General features: G+C 35.0%; 1 protein-coding gene across 2 annotated transcripts in view; it reads left to right on the forward strand.

Annotated features, from left to right (window-relative positions):
* Positions 1 to 1,095: 1,095 nt before the first annotated feature.
* The window catches only part of Gapvd1 (GTPase activating protein and VPS9 domains 1), a 69,293-nt gene continuing 50,181 nt past the window's right edge, over positions 1,096 to 20,207 (forward strand). For both annotated transcript variants that reach the window (XM_069839245.1, XM_069839244.1), the window contains exons 1-10: positions 1,096 to 1,244; positions 1,548 to 1,675; positions 6,665 to 6,841; positions 9,360 to 9,592; positions 11,746 to 11,913; positions 13,693 to 13,921; positions 16,192 to 16,401; positions 17,105 to 17,248; positions 17,340 to 17,532; positions 19,429 to 19,607. In XM_069839245.1, coding sequence (XP_069695346.1) covers positions 1,553 to 1,675; positions 6,665 to 6,841; positions 9,360 to 9,592; positions 11,746 to 11,913; positions 13,693 to 13,921; positions 16,192 to 16,401; positions 17,105 to 17,248; positions 17,340 to 17,532; positions 19,429 to 19,607 — 1,656 coding nt within the window. In that variant the 5' untranslated portion in view covers positions 1,096 to 1,244; positions 1,548 to 1,552. The remainder of the gene's footprint in view (positions 1,245 to 1,547; positions 1,676 to 6,664; positions 6,842 to 9,359; positions 9,593 to 11,745; positions 11,914 to 13,692; positions 13,922 to 16,191; positions 16,402 to 17,104; positions 17,249 to 17,339; positions 17,533 to 19,428; positions 19,608 to 20,207) is intronic.

Consider the following 20,207-nt stretch of genomic DNA (forward strand, 5'->3'; position numbering starts at 1 on the left):
CAAAAAATGTGGGGAAAGCAATATGGGAAATAGTTATATGGGAATCTGGGAAATTCAGGTTATACCAAAAATATTTATAGTATTGAGGTAAAGAAATATTTGATGCAAAATGTATTACGCCGCTGTGATCAACTGATCAGTAATGTTAAGGACAATTCCGCATGAGATAATATGTAACTTGGCGCGCCACTTTAATAATAACAGGCTGCCAACAGGCTTACGATAATAGAAACAATAAAAATATTTGTATGGAAGAAAGCATTGTTGGAGCTATGTAACAATTATGAAGTAATAACAAAACAATAAAAATGAAAAATATAATATACTGTGATCTGAATCTCAAGGTCGATACACCTAAAAAGTGGTATCAGATCGCATCTTGCGTGAAAATGCATATTGTATTCAAAATCAAAACTGAGAGGACCTCTCAGATTCAAAACGATCTCAATCTCTATTTATTTGTCTATGATCTCAATACTCTAAGCGCGTGAACGATCGTCATTTATCATCGGGTTCATCGAGACCAAACACATGCAGAGACGATGCGGCAGATAAAAGTTCAAACCATTTCTTTCTCCAATCTCGCCCAGAACCTTCTCGCTTATCTTCTCAGTTCGCCGCTGATGAAAATAGTTCTGCGTCAATAAAGTATCCGGCTTATATTTACTGTTTCTTTTTGTTATATCATCTGAGTATGGAATAGTTTCGAGGGGAAAAAAACTCACTTTTTCTACCTCTAGTTTCTACGTGCTTTATTTATTCACCTATTTTTAAATGTATTTTGACCAAATCAAGTAATTTAATAACGTCACTACCACAGTCTAGTATATACAGTGACGGTACTAGGAACAATAGACTGTGCAATAGACAATAGATAACCTGTAATGAGCACGGACTCTGGTAATGAGGGGATAGTAGCGATCCTAGTGGTTAGCAACTATCTATGGATGCATATTTACTACGTATTAAGCTTCGTGACTGTACACCAAAGAGAACAGAATGAGAACTGTTCAGTGAAACCACGGTCGACCGTGGTGAAACTCATATTATCGAATGATCATCCTATAAGACAAAAGTAGTTTTTATAACGTGCATGAAAAATCAAAATGGCGTGTACGTTTTTGCGGTGTTGTTGTAAATTGTGTTAATAACAAAGACAAATAAAACCCGAGTAAGACGCATTGTGCACATTCTGCTTGTGGAGAAATGTTTTAGTGTCTTCGACATTAGGTTTTGAAATTGAGGTGAAGATACATTTTACTTGACATGTGGTGACAACTTCAGTAGATCGTCATTATTCTCACATTTGACAGCCAAAACTGCATTGCTTAACTGAGAAGATGTTCTTTCATGCTTGATTTTATTGTTATATTTAGTTATTAACTTCATGGTCATTGAGTGATAATAAGGTTTTGTGTGTTGGAATATTAGAATTTATTGTTCATGTGTCACATTTTGACACATGTCTGATCTAAATAAAAGTAATCTACAAAACTTGGATAGGAATGGGTCTTTGTATGAAGGATGATTATGGATGTCGTTTTCAGGTGAAATGGATGATGGTTTGATTATGAATTCCCTTCAGTGGGACATCATTGAACTCGCTGGACACCTTCGACAAGAACGGCTTTTTGTTTCATCAGAGCAACAACATTTGCAAGGATTGAATGAAAAGGTTTGTCACATTTTATATGCAACACGTTAGAGTTTTATGATAGGCCTGCATTAGAAGTGTTTGTCATTTCTCGTTTTTATTCACACTGACTTCTTCATATTGTATACTTCATGTTAAATATTTGTCTGAATTATGCAAAATATAAATTTGCTCATGTTGCAATTGATCGACATGCGTTAAAATTTTGTTAAATAAAACAAGCTAAATCATAATAATAATAATAATAATAATAATAATAATAATAATTTGGGTAATTCTTCAAAAGGACTACACCAAAGGCACGTTTTATTGCGTCCTAGACCTCTGTTGTATTAGTATGGGAAGAATGCATATCTAGGGAGAATGCATCTTTAGATGTAGTTCTTGTGGAGAATATCTTATGTAATACTGGCTCTCATACCAGTTGTTTTCCGCTTTTCAAACATTTTTTTACTTCATCTTACGTGACATATGAAAATGAAATTATTGTTTGCAATTTTATAGGCTACTGAGAGTTCAGTTTGGCGCCCAGCTGGAAACACGCACATCAGATAACAGAGTGTCATTATCGATGCGTAACCTTCCGCGTGTTTTTGTTGATAAATCTTTGATTAGTAATAGTATGCACACAGTTATGGTAGTATATTTTTATTTCATAATGAGTAGACTTGTTACTTATAGTTGTTCACAGTGGTGTCCGTCTGCAGTCACACATTCCCAACATCTTTAGATGAAATTGTTATTCACTGCCAAAAAAATAGAGTATATAAGACTAACTCTCTCAGTATAGACGAACTCCGAGACAATATAAGAGAAATTGCAAACATTATGGAAATACGTAGAACTTTTGATAATTTGCATTTAAGGCTTTTCCAGGTACCTACGGGTTCTTAATCCCAGATTACTGTTGTAACTCTCTCTGCCAGTCCTAAGAGCCTTTAACATGACCACTGAATACCTATTGATACACCTACGGGCAGTGAAATAGTCAAAAATAAATTTTAAATCATCATATGTCAATAATTCTTATTATTATAGTTTTAAGATGCGGAAATAAGCCACTAATGCTTCATGGTGTTCAGGATCTTGCACTGGGTAGTGAATAGTAAAGACATACACATTCAAAGTTAGCACACCTGAGGTTGCCAGATTCTCTCATCAGGAATCCAGGACAAGTGGTGATAATGCATGTACCTTAACGTAACTACACATTTGAATTAATTCAATTTGCAATACAACTGATTTTATTCGTTTAGTGTATTAATACAATTATTTCTTTTGAGCCTAAACTTTTAAGTTTGTTACATTTTTCCTAGATTATGAAATTTCCTCTTATATAGTCAAGTGTTGACTCAATCAGCAACTGCATCAGCAAAATTAAGTAATCTAGATACTATCAAGTCAGCGTCTGCGTCAAATGCTGTTAATACGCAACTTATGACGAATGAGGTCGAATTACCTTGAGTTCCTATTGATGGTGAGGGATTTCAAATTGTCGCAAAAAAGCGAAAAGTCCGAAAATATAGGTATCCAGGGTGTGTTAATTTCTAATGTGCTGGAAACAATACCTGTGAGAGCGAAAATTAAATCTATATTTGTCTCTAGATTTAGTCCCAAAGTTAATGGCAAAGACATTGAGGATTCTTTAAAGAACCAACATACCGTACTCTAAGTTGTCTGGTAGTAACTAGGCCTAAATTAAAAACAAAATACGAAACTTATTTCTCTTTATATATTTCAGTTGAGGAAAAAGATTTCCACTTAATAAATAATACCGGAGTCTGGCCAGTTGGGAGTATCATTGCACCTTTTACGGTAAATTAAAACCAGAGCAGGATTATTCTTCTACTGCAAGAGAACCTGAGGGTTCTAATGAGAGTGCCTCTTAGTGTTATCATTGATATACAATGTATAATTCCAGCAATAATCTTGAAATATGTTATCAAAATGTCAGAGGATTAAAAACCAAAATTAATGAACTTTTCGAAAATGTTGTTAGTAATGCTGTCATTATTATCTGTTTGACGGAAACATTGCTACAAGAGCTCGTTGAGTATAATAATATATTCCTAAAATTATTACACCATTTTTCGTCATGATAGAAAATTTCAGGATACCAATAAAACTCGTGGCAGTGGTGTCTTAATAGCTGTCAACAATCAGATACCTATAGTATACTGCAGACATGACTTAGAATTCTTTAGTGAATGTGTATGGATTCAGATTCCTATGGCAGATGAATTCAATTTGTTAATTGGTAATCACTACTTTCCACCGAATACTGATCCAAAGTTTTTAAAATGTTATCTAAATTTTCTTGAAACCATCTTGATTCACACAATATTGAATAGTTATTCTTGGTGATTTTAATGCTCCTGGTTATTGTGCTAATAATATTTATTGGCACGCTAAAATTAAGAGTTATTTCGTCTTCTTATCTGAGAATATTCATTAACAATAAACTGTAATTTCATAGTTATGTTGATTACATTTATAATCACGCAGTCAGAACACTGGGAATAATAAAGTCAATAACTTAATCTTTTTCCACGCCATGAAGGTAAGTGAGGAGAGGGAATGGAGGTAGAGATCCATGCTTTCATAATCTCAGCACTGGAATGAGGTAGTGTATTATAGTACCTAAAAATTGTCAATATTTCTCTATGTCTTTAACCTCTTCCCTTACTATATATTTTACCAGTTTTGTGAAAAAAAGTGTCATATTTTTTTATTTTCGTAAAGAGAGAAATATTTGAAAATCACAACCTGTAAAATTACATTATCTTCCTCATTTACATAACCCAAATAATCAAATTTCAGTACCTGTAACTTACTTTTAAATGTGCTCACTTGTAAATAGTAAGAATATTTATGTTTTAGCATTAATCTGCGTACCAAAATTTGCTTGAGTTGTGCTCATATCAATGCGCAAGTAGGAATTATTAGAAAAGTAGAATTGAACACCTTGATGAGTTGTTTCAGTGAGGGAGTGAGGGGTGTTACATGACTGTTATATACAGTGAAGTCGCTACAGTGTACTTGTAACAACAGAAGCAAGAGTGAAAGTTCGTATGGTATTGCTGAAGGGTGACCACTACACTCTCACTCTTTTTCTTTTTCGCTCCTTATGGCCTATACATTTCGCATTTCAGAACTACACTTGTGAAGTGTATTTAAGGTAGGTTTAATAATGCAGAAAAATATTAATTTTTCCGAATTATTTGAACCCCCAAGAAAATTGGTCACAAGCCGCCAATGTCAGTGAGGTCTCATTTTTGTTAATATCTTGTATAAGTGTTAGATTAATTATGTGATCAGTTATTATATATTAGCTGTTAGCAGTATAGAATGAAGATAAATGTCAACAAGACAACCATGGTCATAGGAAGAAAAATAAAGAAGATAAACTTGCGAATTCTAAATGAGGCAGTAGAGCAAGTGGACAGCTTCAAATACTTGGGGTGTACTATAAGTAGTAACATGAGCTGCTGCCAAGACGTCAAAGGGAGAATAGCAATGGCAAAGGGAGCTTTTAATAGAAAAAGGAGCATCTTCTGCGGACCTCTGGAGAAAAAAGTAAGGAAGATACTAGTGAAGTGCTTTGTGTGGAGTGTAGCATTTGACTAGAAGTGACTAGAAGCATTTGAAATGTGAATATGGAGAAGGCTGGAGCGTGTGAAATGGACAGATACAATAAAAAACGAACTTGTGTTGGAAAGAGTGGGTGAAGAAAGAACGAAGCTGAAACTGATCAGGAAGAGGAAAAGGAAAAGAAATTGGCTGGGTCATTGGTTGAGAAGAAACTGCCTTCTGAAGGATGCACTGAAGGAATGTGTGAACAGTAGAAGAGTTTGGGGCAGAAGAAGATATCAGATGATAGACGACATTAAGATATATGAATCATATGCGGAGACAAAGACGAAGGCAGAAAATAGAAAAGACTGGAGAATGCTGGGTTTGCAGTGAAAGACCTGCCCTTGGACAGAACACTTGAATGAATGAATTATATATTACTAATTATTTTTTCTCGTGTACCTAAGGGAACAGATTGTTTTAATACTGCAGTTCTAAATAGTATTTGGGGCTAAGAGGGTTGAAGTTACAGGAGAATGGAGAAAGTTACACAATGCAGAACTGCACGCATTGTAGTCTTCACCTCATAATTAGGAATATTAAATCCAGAAGTTTGAGATGGACAGGGCATGAAGCACATATGAGCAAATCCCCAAATTCATATAGAGTGTTAGTTGGGAGGACAGAGGGGTAAAGATCTTTGGGGATGCCGAGACATAGATGGGGAGGATAATATAAAATGAATTTGAGGGAGGTGGGATATGATGGTAGGAACTGGATTAATCTTGTTCAGGATAGGGACCGATGGCGGGCTTATGTGATGGTGACAATGAACCTCAAGGTTCCTTAAAAACCATAATTAAGTAATAGACAGTGACATAAAAAATGTAAGTACGGCAATTCAGCAAATGTAGCACATACGATGATCGTAATCATCGAGGTTACAGAGACTAAACAATTATCAGAAATCTATGCTGTAGGTACTTCATAAAAATTCCTGATGAGACCGTATACATATATGTACTGCTGGGTTCTGAAAATTTGAGTGTGATTAGTGTAATGCAGTGCTTTTCTTCTGGAGGAGATGATGTTGGAACTCTGTAGAATATATGTTATAGTGAATGGGAAATGATTACTGTCCAGTGCATGGGAATTTTATTCTTTTTAACCTCCTTTTTTTTTTCCAACTCTAAGACTTGCAAGGTTTAAGCGGCGTTAAAAACATAATAATTATTAACACATTTCGGTTCTATAATGAAAGATACAACAAAAAAAGTGCTGAAACACTGTTCCAGCGTGTTCCGCCGGAAAAAAATCACTGGTGTAATGTATTAGTGGTTCAAGAAATTTTCAGAAAATTGTTATTATGATGATTTTGTTTCAGAATTTGTTAAATTTATTAATAGTGTGCTATACTAAGTTATCTTAATTTTTTAGGTAATTACTGGATCTTCTAGGTTAGCTCAGTTGGCATGGGTTACAGCCCAGCAACGAGATAACCTTAATCGTCTAATTGTGGCACGACCTGATTGTACACCAGCCGCTTGTTGCAAACGAGCCAACACCTTGGATAGCACTGTTTTTGTGGATGGATACAAAGTGTTAGGCTTCCAGGTATAGTATTGTGTTGAACATTGATATTACTCAGGAAGTTTTAGTATACAGGGTGAAAGTGACATAGCCTTGCAGATTTTCAGAGAGAATAGCTCATGTTGTATGTAAAAAAAAAAAACTAAGTTCATAATTTTTTCAGAAAAGAAAATGATTTTTTCCAAATGTTTAATTTAATTTTAAAAACCACTAATTTCAAACCACTGCACAATGCGAGCAGATTGAAACATCGAACCAGAGGGCAGCTCACTTAGCTAGACAGAGTTCGTTGACCTCTTAAATCTGTGTTATGAGAAAAGTGTGTTATAGTCCCGTCGCTCTTATTTCCGGCAGCCAATCACGTTGCAAATCGGCTACATTTAAACATGTGCGTCTTGTCATTCGCTGTTGATTTCATTATGGACTTCCTAAGGCTGTATAGATACTGGGTATAATCGTCCGCCATTTTCGTTTTTTCCTTGCCATTTGAAGCAAGCAGACGAGAATTTACAACAGTACAATAGTGCAACATTTGATCCACATACATTAAACATTATAGTCAACAATTGATTTCGTTAGGTATACAAAAGCTATCTCAACATTCACTTAGCTATTTATTTTTAAGTTTCTCACATTAAACATTATAACAAGAACGTAATCGACAGATTGAATTTTTTTCCGGCAGCGAGTCCCACAAAGCTCGGGGCCTGGGGTGACTGCCCCACTTGCCCTGCCGAAGGGCCCCCCTTTCTATGGGAATCCACAGTTCTAACAGACCGAAGTTGTTACTCTGCAAACTGAGGTCCGCGCATATGTTACTCCCAGTAACTGGGAAACTAGTACGGTACAGATTTCGAATAGGAATCACTTTTAAAAGTAATTCTTTCTAAACATTTCACTCACTTTGACTCCCATCTAAAGTTAAAAATAGAAAAACTTTTGAAGGTGTCAATGTCTATTTTGAACATGGCACTTCGAAGTTAGTAATTTTTTCTCCCTTCCCAAAAAACATTTTGATTTCGAATTTTTTCTATGCTTTCCTTAGATATCTATCTATCAAACCTAAAATTTACAATGCAATTATCATAGGTGCTACAAAGTGATAATGTTTAACGGTGCGGAAAATAGCGTCGTCTGCTAACCGCAACTGGCAATGAAAGAACTAAAATGGCGAACGATTATATGTACCTACTCTTTATAGAACCTCCTCTTACTAGGACGTAAGGAAAGAGGCGGAGCCACGTCGGAAATAACAGCGATGTGACTATAGCTGCGATGTTGCTGGACTGCTGAATCTCCAAACTTAATTTTCTAATTAACTGTGTATTTAATCACAAAATGTATACAGGTTTTGTATTCATTTAAGTGTACCCTATTGTCTCTTTCAATCTGGAAAGTTGAAGGAATGGTGAACGGGAGAAGAGTTTGGGGCAAAAGAAGATATCAGATGATAGACGACATTAAGATATATGGATCATAGGCGGAGACTAAGGGGAAGGCAGAAAATAGGAAAGATTGGAGAAAGCTGGGTTTACAGTGAAAGACCTATCCTTGGGCAGAACACTGAATGAATGAATGAATGAATCTGGAAGATTATTTCACTTCCACCCTGTATAAGTATTTTTACGTGGACATGTATGTTTCTGTTGGAATATAAATTATTCTTACTGTGTAATTTGGATATTAATGTTATTTAGTTCAGGGTTCAATCGAAGGAACCAACTATTCTGACCTAAGATTTTCTTGGTTTTCCAAATCCCTCATGCTAATGCTGGAATAGTGCCAATTTAAACCCAACTCCTCCTCTATTTTAAGTAATCCTTCACCATCACATCTCAACTATCATCCTACCATCTACTGTGATTGGCCTGCCACCTCTCCACGGAAGTATTGCACTAGGCAGAACTTGAACACGATGGTGAACGACGTCTTGTGGAGAGAACCAGAAACAAAACTTTGTTTAAATTGATATGATTTTGTCATACTGCATCTCTGTGACACTAGACTGAGTCCCAGTCTCATCGTTTTAAAATCCAGCAAAAGTTTAAAATAGATGCAATAAGATTAAATTGTATAAGTTAGGTCAGATACAACAGTGTTCATGAGTGGGATTATTATGTACAATAGAAGTAATTTAATACAGTTATATGAACACTTTTAAATGATTGAATAAAATTAATAAAATCGGTTAAAAACCAGACATGTTTCGGAGGAATGCTCCTCCATCTTCAGTGATAGTACCACGACGCTGGTAAAGATGTTCAACCGCGTAACGTAGCTTAAGGAAGACCTGAAGTTGGAGGAGCATTCCTCCGAAACATGTCTGGTTTTTAACCGATTTTATTAATTTTATTCAATCATTTAAAAGTGTTCATATAACTGTATTAAATCACTTCTATTGTATATAATAATGCAATAAGATGTTTCATTTTTTTAACAATATTGATAAAATACTGTATGTGAGCGTAAGTTATTATAATATTTTATTGTTATTGAAAATTACTGTGGAATGTGTATTATTGTCCTATTTGTATTTTGATAGGAATGTCTTGCTTATGGAGAATTTCTTCAAACCTTGAGAACATCTCCTCAGCTTCTTGCGAGCTGTCTTGTTGCTGGGGATCGATTGTTACCAGATATGATGCATGGAATAATTCACTCTTTAATGGCAGGATTATTTGGCAGTAGTTTGCTACCAGAAGATAAGTTACTGGCTTTAAGACTTCTTCGGTATCTCACCGAACTTCAGCTTGTACCCTCAGAAAATCCACGCAGGTATGTACATATATCTGTAAATCATGGGGTTGCAGGGAAGTTTAATTTTAGAATACATTTCATTGTTAACTTTTTTGATGCTTTAGAGAAAATTTCAGTTATATAGAAGGCCACATGTTACATAATATCTTCATTATAATGTGTATTAAGGAATACAGACAATCAGTATCATCCAAAGGAACTAGTCTAAAATAGTCAAGTACCTGCAGAATGAATTGAAAGACACAGAAGACTGGCTAACTAAATGGAGAATACAAGCGAGTGAAAACAAATCCGTTCATGTTACTTTCGGAACCAGAATTGAAAACTGTCCTCCTGTAACACTTTACAACGAAGAACTTCCCGAAGCAGACGATGTTAAATATTTAGGTATGCAATTAGATCGCCGATTAACATGGCGTAAACATATTGAAACTAAATGTAAAGAATTAAATTTTAAAACATAAAAAATCTATTGGTTATTGGGACCTAAATAAAAACTGTCGTTAGAAAATAAACTTCTTGTTTATAAAGTCATACTAAAACCAATCTGGACATACGGCAGTGGGGAAGTGCTAGCAACTAAAACATTGAAATACTGCAGAGGTATCAGTCTAAAACTTTACGTTCCATTGCCACTGCACCATGGTATGTCCGTAATGATGTCATTCATCGTGACCTCAACATTTCAACTGTGAAAGACGAAATCTCTAAATTCAGTAAAAAATACCTGCACCAATTAATTCAACATCCCAATCATGCATTAAATTTGCTGGATAATAGTCAAACAATAAGAAGACTTAAAAGGACCAATGCTCTTGACCTTCCATTCATTTTTAATACAGCTATTTGAAACATTGTTATTTTTCTTTTGGAATGTTGTCATGGGATAACATCTCCACTCATGTCATATTCTTTTATAATATTTACTTATTGTCTCTTGTAGACAGATTGTAAATGTTGTTGTTGTTGTTTTCTAATGCCAGGCGTTTGACAATAAAGTCATTTGACCTCTTGCACTCCAATATTTTTCAAAGATATTATCATGACCAGCCACTGAAGCACAGATTTTGAGGTGTTCCGAATCCATTTCTTGGTTTGAGTTGAACAATGGGCAGTTAGGGGACTGATATATTCCAATTCTATTCAGGTGTTTGGCCAAACAATCATTGCCTGTTGCCAATCTAAATGCAGCTACAGACGATTTTCGTGGTAAATCGGGAATTAACTGTGGATTTTGATGCAGAGAGTTCCATTTTTTCCCTTGGGATTGAGTTACCAAATTTTGTTTGTTGAAGTCTAAGTATGTAGATTTAATAAATCTCTTCACAGGGTAATACGTAGATTTAGTAACAGGTCTGTAAGTAGCAGTGCTGCCCTTCTTTGCTAAAGCATCCGCATTCTCGTTTCCCAGGATTCCACAATGGGATGGTATCCATTAGAATACAAATTCTTTTATTGAGTGATATTAATTGAGAGAGCATTTTAGTTATTTCTGCTGTTTGAGATGAAGGTGTGTGTTTAGAGACGATTGATAGAATAGCTGCTTTGGAGTCTGACAATATAACTGCTTTCCTAAATTTATTGATGTGGCATAGAAGGTTCCTGAGACATTCACTTTTTGCAAATGTGGCATAAGTGTTAAATAAAAAAAAATTGTCAAGTAGTGAATTATATGCATTTGTACCTACAGAGATCTTTAATGTAAAAAAAAAAAAGAAAAGAAAAAACAAAAACAAAAAAACAGATAGGAAGTGACATGAGAAAACATCAGGAAAGGTAAAGTATTAGCATAACTGTTAACAAAAGCAACTGATTAAGAATAAATGATAGCTGAATAGAAATGCAGTACAGTCCCTCTTAACCTGCACCAATGGGACTAGCAAAGTTCCGGATATGAGATTTTGCCGGATAATTGAATAAGTATTTAAAAAATTATCTGTTCCATATTTTATGATGCCAACCTGTTGAAACTGCAGTCGTACGAAGCTTATTTCTCAATCACTTGATCATATATACTCAAAGTTTTTATTGTAAAGACTGTCAAACTCATCAATTCACAAATATGATAAACACAAAGATACTGTTATTTACATAAAGATGAACACCAAAAAATCACATGTCTACTCATTAGTGATAAAATTATTATACTGTAAAATTGTTTTACCCAACAGGCTTCTTCGTCAGAAGTCATGTGCATTTGCTCGCTTGTATGGTGAATTCCATGAAGGTCTGTTTTCTGCAAAATTGTTCCTGACAGCTGCACTTCACAAGCCTATTATGCAATTACTTGTTGAGGATGAAATGTTTTTGGACATAGATCCAGATAAGGCAACAGTGAGGTAAGAATGCAGTAATGTTTCTTCTTATATTAATTATTTATTGTAACAATTTTTTTGGCCCTAGTTTACTTCATAAATTTATGTTCACTCTTTCCTTAAGTGATTTTATTTTGTATGACTTTATGCTTTAAGAGTGCGAAGTTCTTCAGTATTTGCACTGTGTTATAGAGACATTCAGTGTTTCATAGCTATATATTGGCTCCATTATTAGGGAAAATGAAAATGAGCCACCGGCATAGCTCAGTCAGTTAAGGCACTTTCCTGCCGATCCAGAGTTTCACTCAGGCATGGGTTCGATTCCTGCTTGGCTGATTACCTGGTTGGTTTTTTTTTTTTCCTTCTCGAGATTTTCCCTAACTGTAAGGCGAATGTCAGGTAATCTCTGGCAACTCCTCGGCTTCATCTCGCTATTACCACTCCCATTGACGCCAAAGAAGCTAGTAGTTGATACAGCTTCGTTAAATAAGCAACTAAAAAAAGATGGAAATGGGGTAGCCCATCTGTTGGATCCACTACCAAGAGCTACTCTCTGAAACTGGACTTTCTTTAATGCTATTCTTGTTATAATAAAATAAATTGCATCTCAGCTCTTCAGTTTAATGTTTTTTTTTTTTTTTTAATATGTTGATAGAAACTTCCATTTTTGGGATGTAATTTATATTTGAAATATTTTAAAATCATGTTTGTAATCTTAAGGTACGGTCACACGTCACTACTTTTGCAGCGCTGCAGTACAAAAAACTGTGCAAGTCTTGTACTGCGACGTGTGAACAACGGTGCAACCCGAAAAGTAGCGGCTGCCGAACGTGCTGCCCGCTACTTTTCCATGCTGCGCGCAGCTTAAAAGTAGTGACATGTAAACAGGGTTCTCAGAGTTGCAGCCGCAGCATTTTTGATATCGGTTTTGTTGAAACTTTTGCTGTGGTTGCAACCAGTGTTACCACCCAAATGTGCCAATGATACTTTTATTTTTTGGATATATTTTAATGTTAAATGTGATGAAAATAAATTATTTGCAACAGTTATTAAATACACAACACAGTCTGAGCATAATTGCTGACGATATAATTCATTTTTTAAATTTTCCGTAGCGTAGTTCCAAACAGGAGGGTTGCCAACATTGATTACGTGAATATACTGTTGGTTATCATTTAAGTATATAGGCGTTTTTAAAAGCTTTATAGTAAAAATAATGTCAATTTTTGAATACTAGATACGACAGAAAAGCAAATAATAGATAAGGAAGCTTTCGCGTGAGTTTCTTAATAATGCAAACATAACCACAAAATGTATATTGAGAAGTCAACACGGAGATGGAAACCTGCAGCATGACTGTGGCTGGAAAAGTAGCGCCTTGTGTGTGAACAGACTCGCAACCTCCAGTTGCAATTTTTGCAGCACTCGGGTTGCGCAGCACGAAAAGTAGCGTGCAGCGCGCTACTTTTGGCTTACGTGTGAACACGACACGCAACTTTTGCAGCTGCAGTACAAAAGTTGCTCTGCAAAAGTAGCGATGTGTGACCGTACCTTTACATCATTCAATATCATATTTTCATGATTTCATTTTTCTACTTTTATGTACTTCAATAATATAAGTATATCTGTATAATTGTTTTAAGACAGATAGTGTATGCAGAAATGTATTAAGAATTGATTGGCCTTATTTGCAATTTATTAAAATTTATTTGCACAGTCCAACTGTTTTATTGAGAGGGACACAATGTGTGATTAAGCTTTGTGTTACTTGTTACTGATATGATGATGAAATTTGTTTTTAAGATTTCCTCCAGAGGAACGCCTAAAGAAGTTTGGTCCTGAAGGCTCTCCTGAGTACAGTGTTCGACTCCAGGAGTATCGAAAGTGGACCAACAGTTGTCTTGTAGCTATTACAAACCGTTTCGTGCTTAGTCTACGAAATAACATGCACTGCTTTCCAACTGGTGTGTGTTGGCTTGTTCGTCAGATTGCTGGTTTGCTCTCAAAATCAGGGAATATTGAACCTAAAGAGGTAAGAAAATAAAATGTTTAATGAGATTTTGGATTTAACAGTTTGAGGTAAAAGTTTTCAGTATGTTTCAATCAGGTTACGTCTTCAGGAAAAGAAAAATGAATAAAGTTCATAAGTATTATGTGTTGCTCCTACTGTTTGTTATTCCAGTGGTCATGAAATAATTTGTATGGCATATATTAACACATTTACTTTGTTGGATTCATTGCAAGATTTTGGTACTTGAGTGTATAATTATTAAACAGTTGCTTCTTCAGAGTTACACTTGTTGCAATAATTATGAAATACAGTGAAACGTCGATCTATTGTTTTACACTGATTACTAAACATCGGATTTATATCCAAATGCATATTTAGTTTGTTTTTACTTGTGATATGGAATTAACTTTTGCTATATGTTTCATGTTCTTCTGTTTTTGTGTGTGAAGTTTTATAGTGCATATAATTGTATATTTCCGATGTTCATCATTTTTACATGCATAGAGCATATAATGCATGTGGGCTATTCCATATGAAATCGATCAGTAAAAAACCTTGCATTTTTTTATACTCTAATTTTTTCCCTATTTATACAAGGTGCTGAGGAGAGTGCATTTGCAAAAATATACTATCGAAAGTCAAACGGTTTTCGTGTTGTTGAGCGACAAATTTAGCGTATTTTAGAAAAACAAGCCTCTTTCAGTGCTCAGAACTCTGGAACCATTTACTGCAGAACATTGAACGAGAGCTCATTTTGAAGCTGACATTTGGTAGGTTATGATAAGAAGTAATCCTTATTTTTATTATATACAGAGAGACAGATAATCTGATTTTATTTACTTTTAGGCTTTTTGCCCATTTGTAAAAATTAAAAAAAAAATATTGAGAAAAAACCTTGCATTATTAAGAGGGATTCGGCATTGTTTGCTTAATGTCATAGTAATAAGATTCGGGGGTATTAAATAAATTATTTTCACACGCCTAGACTTGAAAGGCGCAACACAGCACACACTGGCCGAGAGATGAAGATAAGCGAGCATTGGGCGTCATTTTACTCCTGTGTTTATGAAAACCTGTGATAAAGCTAGCCCAGCTATGCGCTACTAGACGAAACATCACGTGTTTATGTCTCCTGGCCTTGCTTGCCTAGGCTAGCTCCTGCCTCACAGTCAGCTGGTTAGCTCACGCGCTTACTATTTATTTTCTTTATTTGATTTTTCAATTCTTTCTTATTAACGTTGCACCAGTAAAAAATACGTGTTTATTTGTACTTTCAATGCGGAATCTAACCATATATTTTAAAAATATTTTTTCGTGGGCAAAGGTGTCTTAATTAAGAAAAATCTAAATTTCTCCATTTCCATAAAAAGTAAGAAAAACTGTTTACATGTCAATATAAACTTTAACTTTTCAGCATCAAAATAAACCATGATTTTGATCATTGGGTGAAAGGGTTTCGGAGCCACAACAATTTAAAGTTGCTAATTTTATGAAAATACGATAAATTAAAATATTTTTAATTTAAACACTATGAAGTTCTGATGCCTCAAACTTTGCACAAAGCATTGTATCGTAGTTGTCTACGGACAGAAAAAGTTTCATTGTATTTAAAAATTGCAAGGTAAATTTTCTCTATATTTCGGTCGATTTGAGATGGAATAGCCCATGTATTTTTTAATTTTTAATTTTAAAACTATTTTTTCCAGACTCATTCATGTTGCGTGTATTGTGCATGGACTTCGTACAGTAGCGGAAATCATAAGGGAAAATTTTCCTGACATGAACACTTCAATATCCAACACCAAGAAGTTTTCATTAAACCCCCTTCCAGAGTTAATGCTTACAAAAAACAATTTCCAGACCTCCCATTACCCACATTACTCTGGGGTGCTTCAATTGAAGCTGCACAACTCTCCTATTCAGATAATTTCATTGCAATTAAAGAATTCGTTAGTGTGCCAAATGCAACTGAAGCTTTGTCAATTCAGTGTTCTCAGAATATTTTTAATAATGACTATTTGCAAAGGGAATTGGCTGTAATCAAGGCAAATTTGAAAGTTATAGCAAAAAAAAAAAAAAAAAAAAAAAAAAAAAAAAAAAAAAAGTGGTTTGTTTTTACATGAATCTCTCTCTCTCTCTCTCTCTATATATATATATATATATATATATCCCCCTCCCTCTCAGCACTTGGACGTCCTAATTAGCATTTTTCATATTCACTGCTGAATTCATAAGCAATGATTGGTGTAATATTTTAGCCAATATAGATGAATGTTTATCCTTTGTTTCAGGTCAATGCAATTTGTACAGATTTGGTGTTTACGTATTTCATTTGCCCTGCAATTGTGAATCCAGAACCGTATGGTATAACTGATGCCCCTATCAGTTACATATCTCGTTTTAACCTTATCCAAGTTGCTAAAATTGTACAAATGTTGGCTATGAGGAAGTATGAGGATGTGGACAGTAAAGTGTCTGATCTCTACAACCTATTTGAAAAGGTTAGTTGTCCATATATTATATCATATCATATTGATGGTGTTTAGGTAAAAGGACTTAACCCTCATTTTTTAAATGTGACTTTTTTTTTTGCTGTAATCACTGTAATTTGTTAAAATTTAATTATAAAACGTGAAGATATGTTTTCTGACAGTTATGTTTACATTCTTTCATATAAAGTAACTAATAATAATAATGTGCTAAAATTTATCATAAATATGTTAGAAAAAAAATACGAGTTCAAAGATAAGATCACAATAGGCACAAAAAGTACTAATGTAATATATTGATTGCCTAATATATTTAGTTCCTAAAAGTAATCATTTCAGTTCAACATGTTGGAAATGATTTTACCGATTCTAGTAAATTTTCATGAATTATTGTTCAGAGAATATCGGCATCAGAACAGCCAAAATTTAATCACATTTTAATGTTATATCTCTGCAAAATAGTTTTGGCCAGATCCACTTAACTGTTCTTCTAACTGTGCGTACTTGTCAATTTTATTATCAGCATAATTTTTTACTTGTTTATGAAATCATGCAAACAGATAAGTGAAACTGGAAACCTGTTATATTATTCTCCTTCCACACTATTTTAGTCGTCAAATGTGACGTCCCTAAAAGGGGAGGAGAGAAGTTTTTGTGTATGTGTGGAAAAGTTCAAGTTTTAATTTTTTGCAACTATATTTTTCTTTAATATCAGGATTGTGTGTCCTCTTTACTGGATGCGATTTTGGATGGTGCTACAGATGGTTTGGAAGATGGCCCAGTGATTACTGTGAGTTCTAAACTTCAGGGATTATCACGTTCTGCAGCTTTATTTACAGAGGCAGAACTTCATAATTTGGTAAGGATTAATTTTTAATTATTAGTAACTAGATATAGCAGACATTGAAAAAGCATTTTTAATTTCACATTGCTCTCTTTTATTTAAACAGGTAGTTTTCTTGCAAGCAGTAGCTTCTGATGACAGTGAATGCCAGGAAGCAGAGAAGAAGCAGCTGAATAATTTACTGATGCAATTTCCTCTTACCAACACAACTGTTAATGGTCATGGAACTGCTGGAGGATTAAAGCCACAGCAGACGACTCCTAATACACCACGCAAAGGTGCAGGACTGTTGGGAAAAGGTTAGTTTTAGATATGTTAAGATAAAATGCTCTTATTCTGTCTGTATTAAGGAGTCGTGAATATGTGAGAGATTGGATTAAATTCCTTTAGAATAGCCAATTCATTGGCCCATTTATGTGCCATATTTTGAAGAATCTTTTATTTCTATGATGGTGATGATTACGAAGAGGAGTAGGACAATGATGATAGAAAAATAAGAAAAAGCAAGTGTCTTAAGTGGAAGACAAAGCATTATTCATTCATTAATTCAGTGTTCTGCAAACCCAGCTTTCTCCAATCTTTCCTATTGTGACTTTTATTTCACACAACAATGTTACTTTTATTACAACAAGAATGACTTTCTATAACTGAATTTAAAACACTCCCGTCAACAATGGGTATTTCACTCCACACAGCAACACAGTATTCGTTATTGCACTCCCCAGACGACAATTACAATTCACTTGGATTGTTGAGAACAACAATGTGCTCCTAATCTCAACCAATGTTCACAAAGCACTATTTACAAAACAAAACTGTCAGTTCTCAGTTCACAGTTCGTTTGCCTTGGCTAGTTCTTCTAGCTCATTCACTCAAGTTCACAGTATATCGAACCCAAGACTTCTAGAGACAGTCCACTGCACTCGAACTCAAGACTTCCGGCCGCATTGCTTCCGCCTGGACGCTCACTGCTGCTTCACAAACTCAAGTCGAACCCCGGTCTTGAAGGCTGTTTCACAAAATCTGACTGGCTTGCTGTCCAAACTAAACTGGCTTCACACTCGCTCACGGCTGCTTCACAAGACTGACTCCACACTTCTGCGCCGTTCTTCTATTTATTACTAAATTACACGTTCTCGTCTTTTCGATTTCTGGACGTTTCGTCCTCCTCTTACGTCCGTCCCCTCCAGTTCGCGCGGCCATGCCACGCCACAGTGCTGCTGACTTGCGTCTTTCCCCTCTCCGCCGCTTCGCGGAGCTCGCCTCGTCTCTCGCGCCCCAGCCTTCTGTGGGACGTACTTTCGATTCTCGATGCGGCTGTCACACTATGTTCTGTCTTTCTCTTTGTCTCATATGATCCATATATCGTAATGTTGTCTATCATCTGATATCTTCTTCTGCCCTGTCCCTTCTCCCATTCACTATTCCTTCCAGTGTATCCTTCAGTGGGCAGTTTCTTCTCAGCCAGTGACCCAACCAATTCCTCTTCCTCTTCCTCTTCACCCACTCTTCCCAACACAGCTTCATTTCTTATTCTGTCTGTCCACTTCACACATTCCATTCTTCTCCATATCTACATAAAGCATTATTATAAAAAAGTATTTGTGACATATTAACTCCATTCTTACCATTGGGGGGAGAGGAGTTGGGGTGGAATCATCACTTCATAAATTGTATGCTGCAAGTTTTTCATTCTTTTCTCTACATTTCAGAATATTGTAAGAATGTATGAAGTCCTAAAAGAACACTTCGGAAAACCCCTGTTTGAGTTTATTAGATCCTAAACATTTAGGACTACTGACAACTGAACAGTCTTGAAGTAGTAGGAGGCTAATTGTTTAGTGAGATATTGTTATTTAGAAAATAAATGACGGAAAACTGTAGTATGAAGAGGGGAAAATTTTGTAATTCCAATATATTTTCTTTGTTAATCACGATTTCATCTATTCAGCTTTCATGGGTCATAGTATCATAACAAAGAAATGAGATGGGGAGGGAAAATCATAACACTTGATAAAGCTTTCTACTGTATTTACTAAAAATCTGCTGGAAAAGTAGCCTTGGTCCCTTTGGTGAGAGACTGTCGTATGAGCAACCCATACCTTGCTCTTTATATGTTTTTTATTTGTTTATTTTTTTGTGTGCTCGAGAATCTGTGACAGTGACGAAGTTTTTCCGTTTTAATAAATTTCCAGTTGGTAAAAACCGAGCAACACGTTCGTCATCAACACCTGCAACAACTTCAACTACAGAGACAACAGAGGAAAGTGTGGGCATTGATGAAGAGAGTGGTGAGCAAAGTAGTCAGGATGTATTGGTCATACCCTTCACTCCAAATGTGGGTGAGAGTATAGGACTCATCGCTGAACAGAAAGTAAGTCTTAGTCAATAAATGTCTGACAGAGGAAACATCACTCAGTGTTAAGGGTATATGTACATGAATGACCACAATTATTATCAGAAAATGCAGGCTCTAGATTTCTAAAATTTTGTAAGAAAATGAACTCATAATTGGACAAAAATTACAAGGTATCACAACAGGACTTATGGAACTTAAATATCTGATAAAAATATGAAATAGGTTACTAATAATATTTTTAAGAAATCACTTTTTACTTTAAATTAAATTTTCCAAAATTTGAACATTTTCACACATATTATTTCATAACTCCACAACCATTAGAGATAGAATTATGAAATTTTGTACATTGATTTAACATGAATTTATGCAAAAAGTAGACTACAATAATGCCCATTTTTTTAAATAGAAAAATTAGGTCACAAAACATTATGTAAATTTTAATATATTTTATATAGGGACACATAAAAAATTAATTGTATTAAAATAAACAACTCTACATGTCTGAGAATAGTCTACTTTTCAGAAATAAGTGTTTATTACATGCAGCAAAAATATTAAAGCCATCAGAGAAACCATAACAACGTTATGGTTACGAAAGGATTTAACTGCAGA

This window comes from Periplaneta americana, chromosome 11, assembly GCF_040183065.1.
Source record: "Periplaneta americana isolate PAMFEO1 chromosome 11, P.americana_PAMFEO1_priV1, whole genome shotgun sequence".
Classification (NCBI taxonomy): domain Eukaryota; kingdom Metazoa; phylum Arthropoda; class Insecta; order Blattodea; family Blattidae; genus Periplaneta; species Periplaneta americana.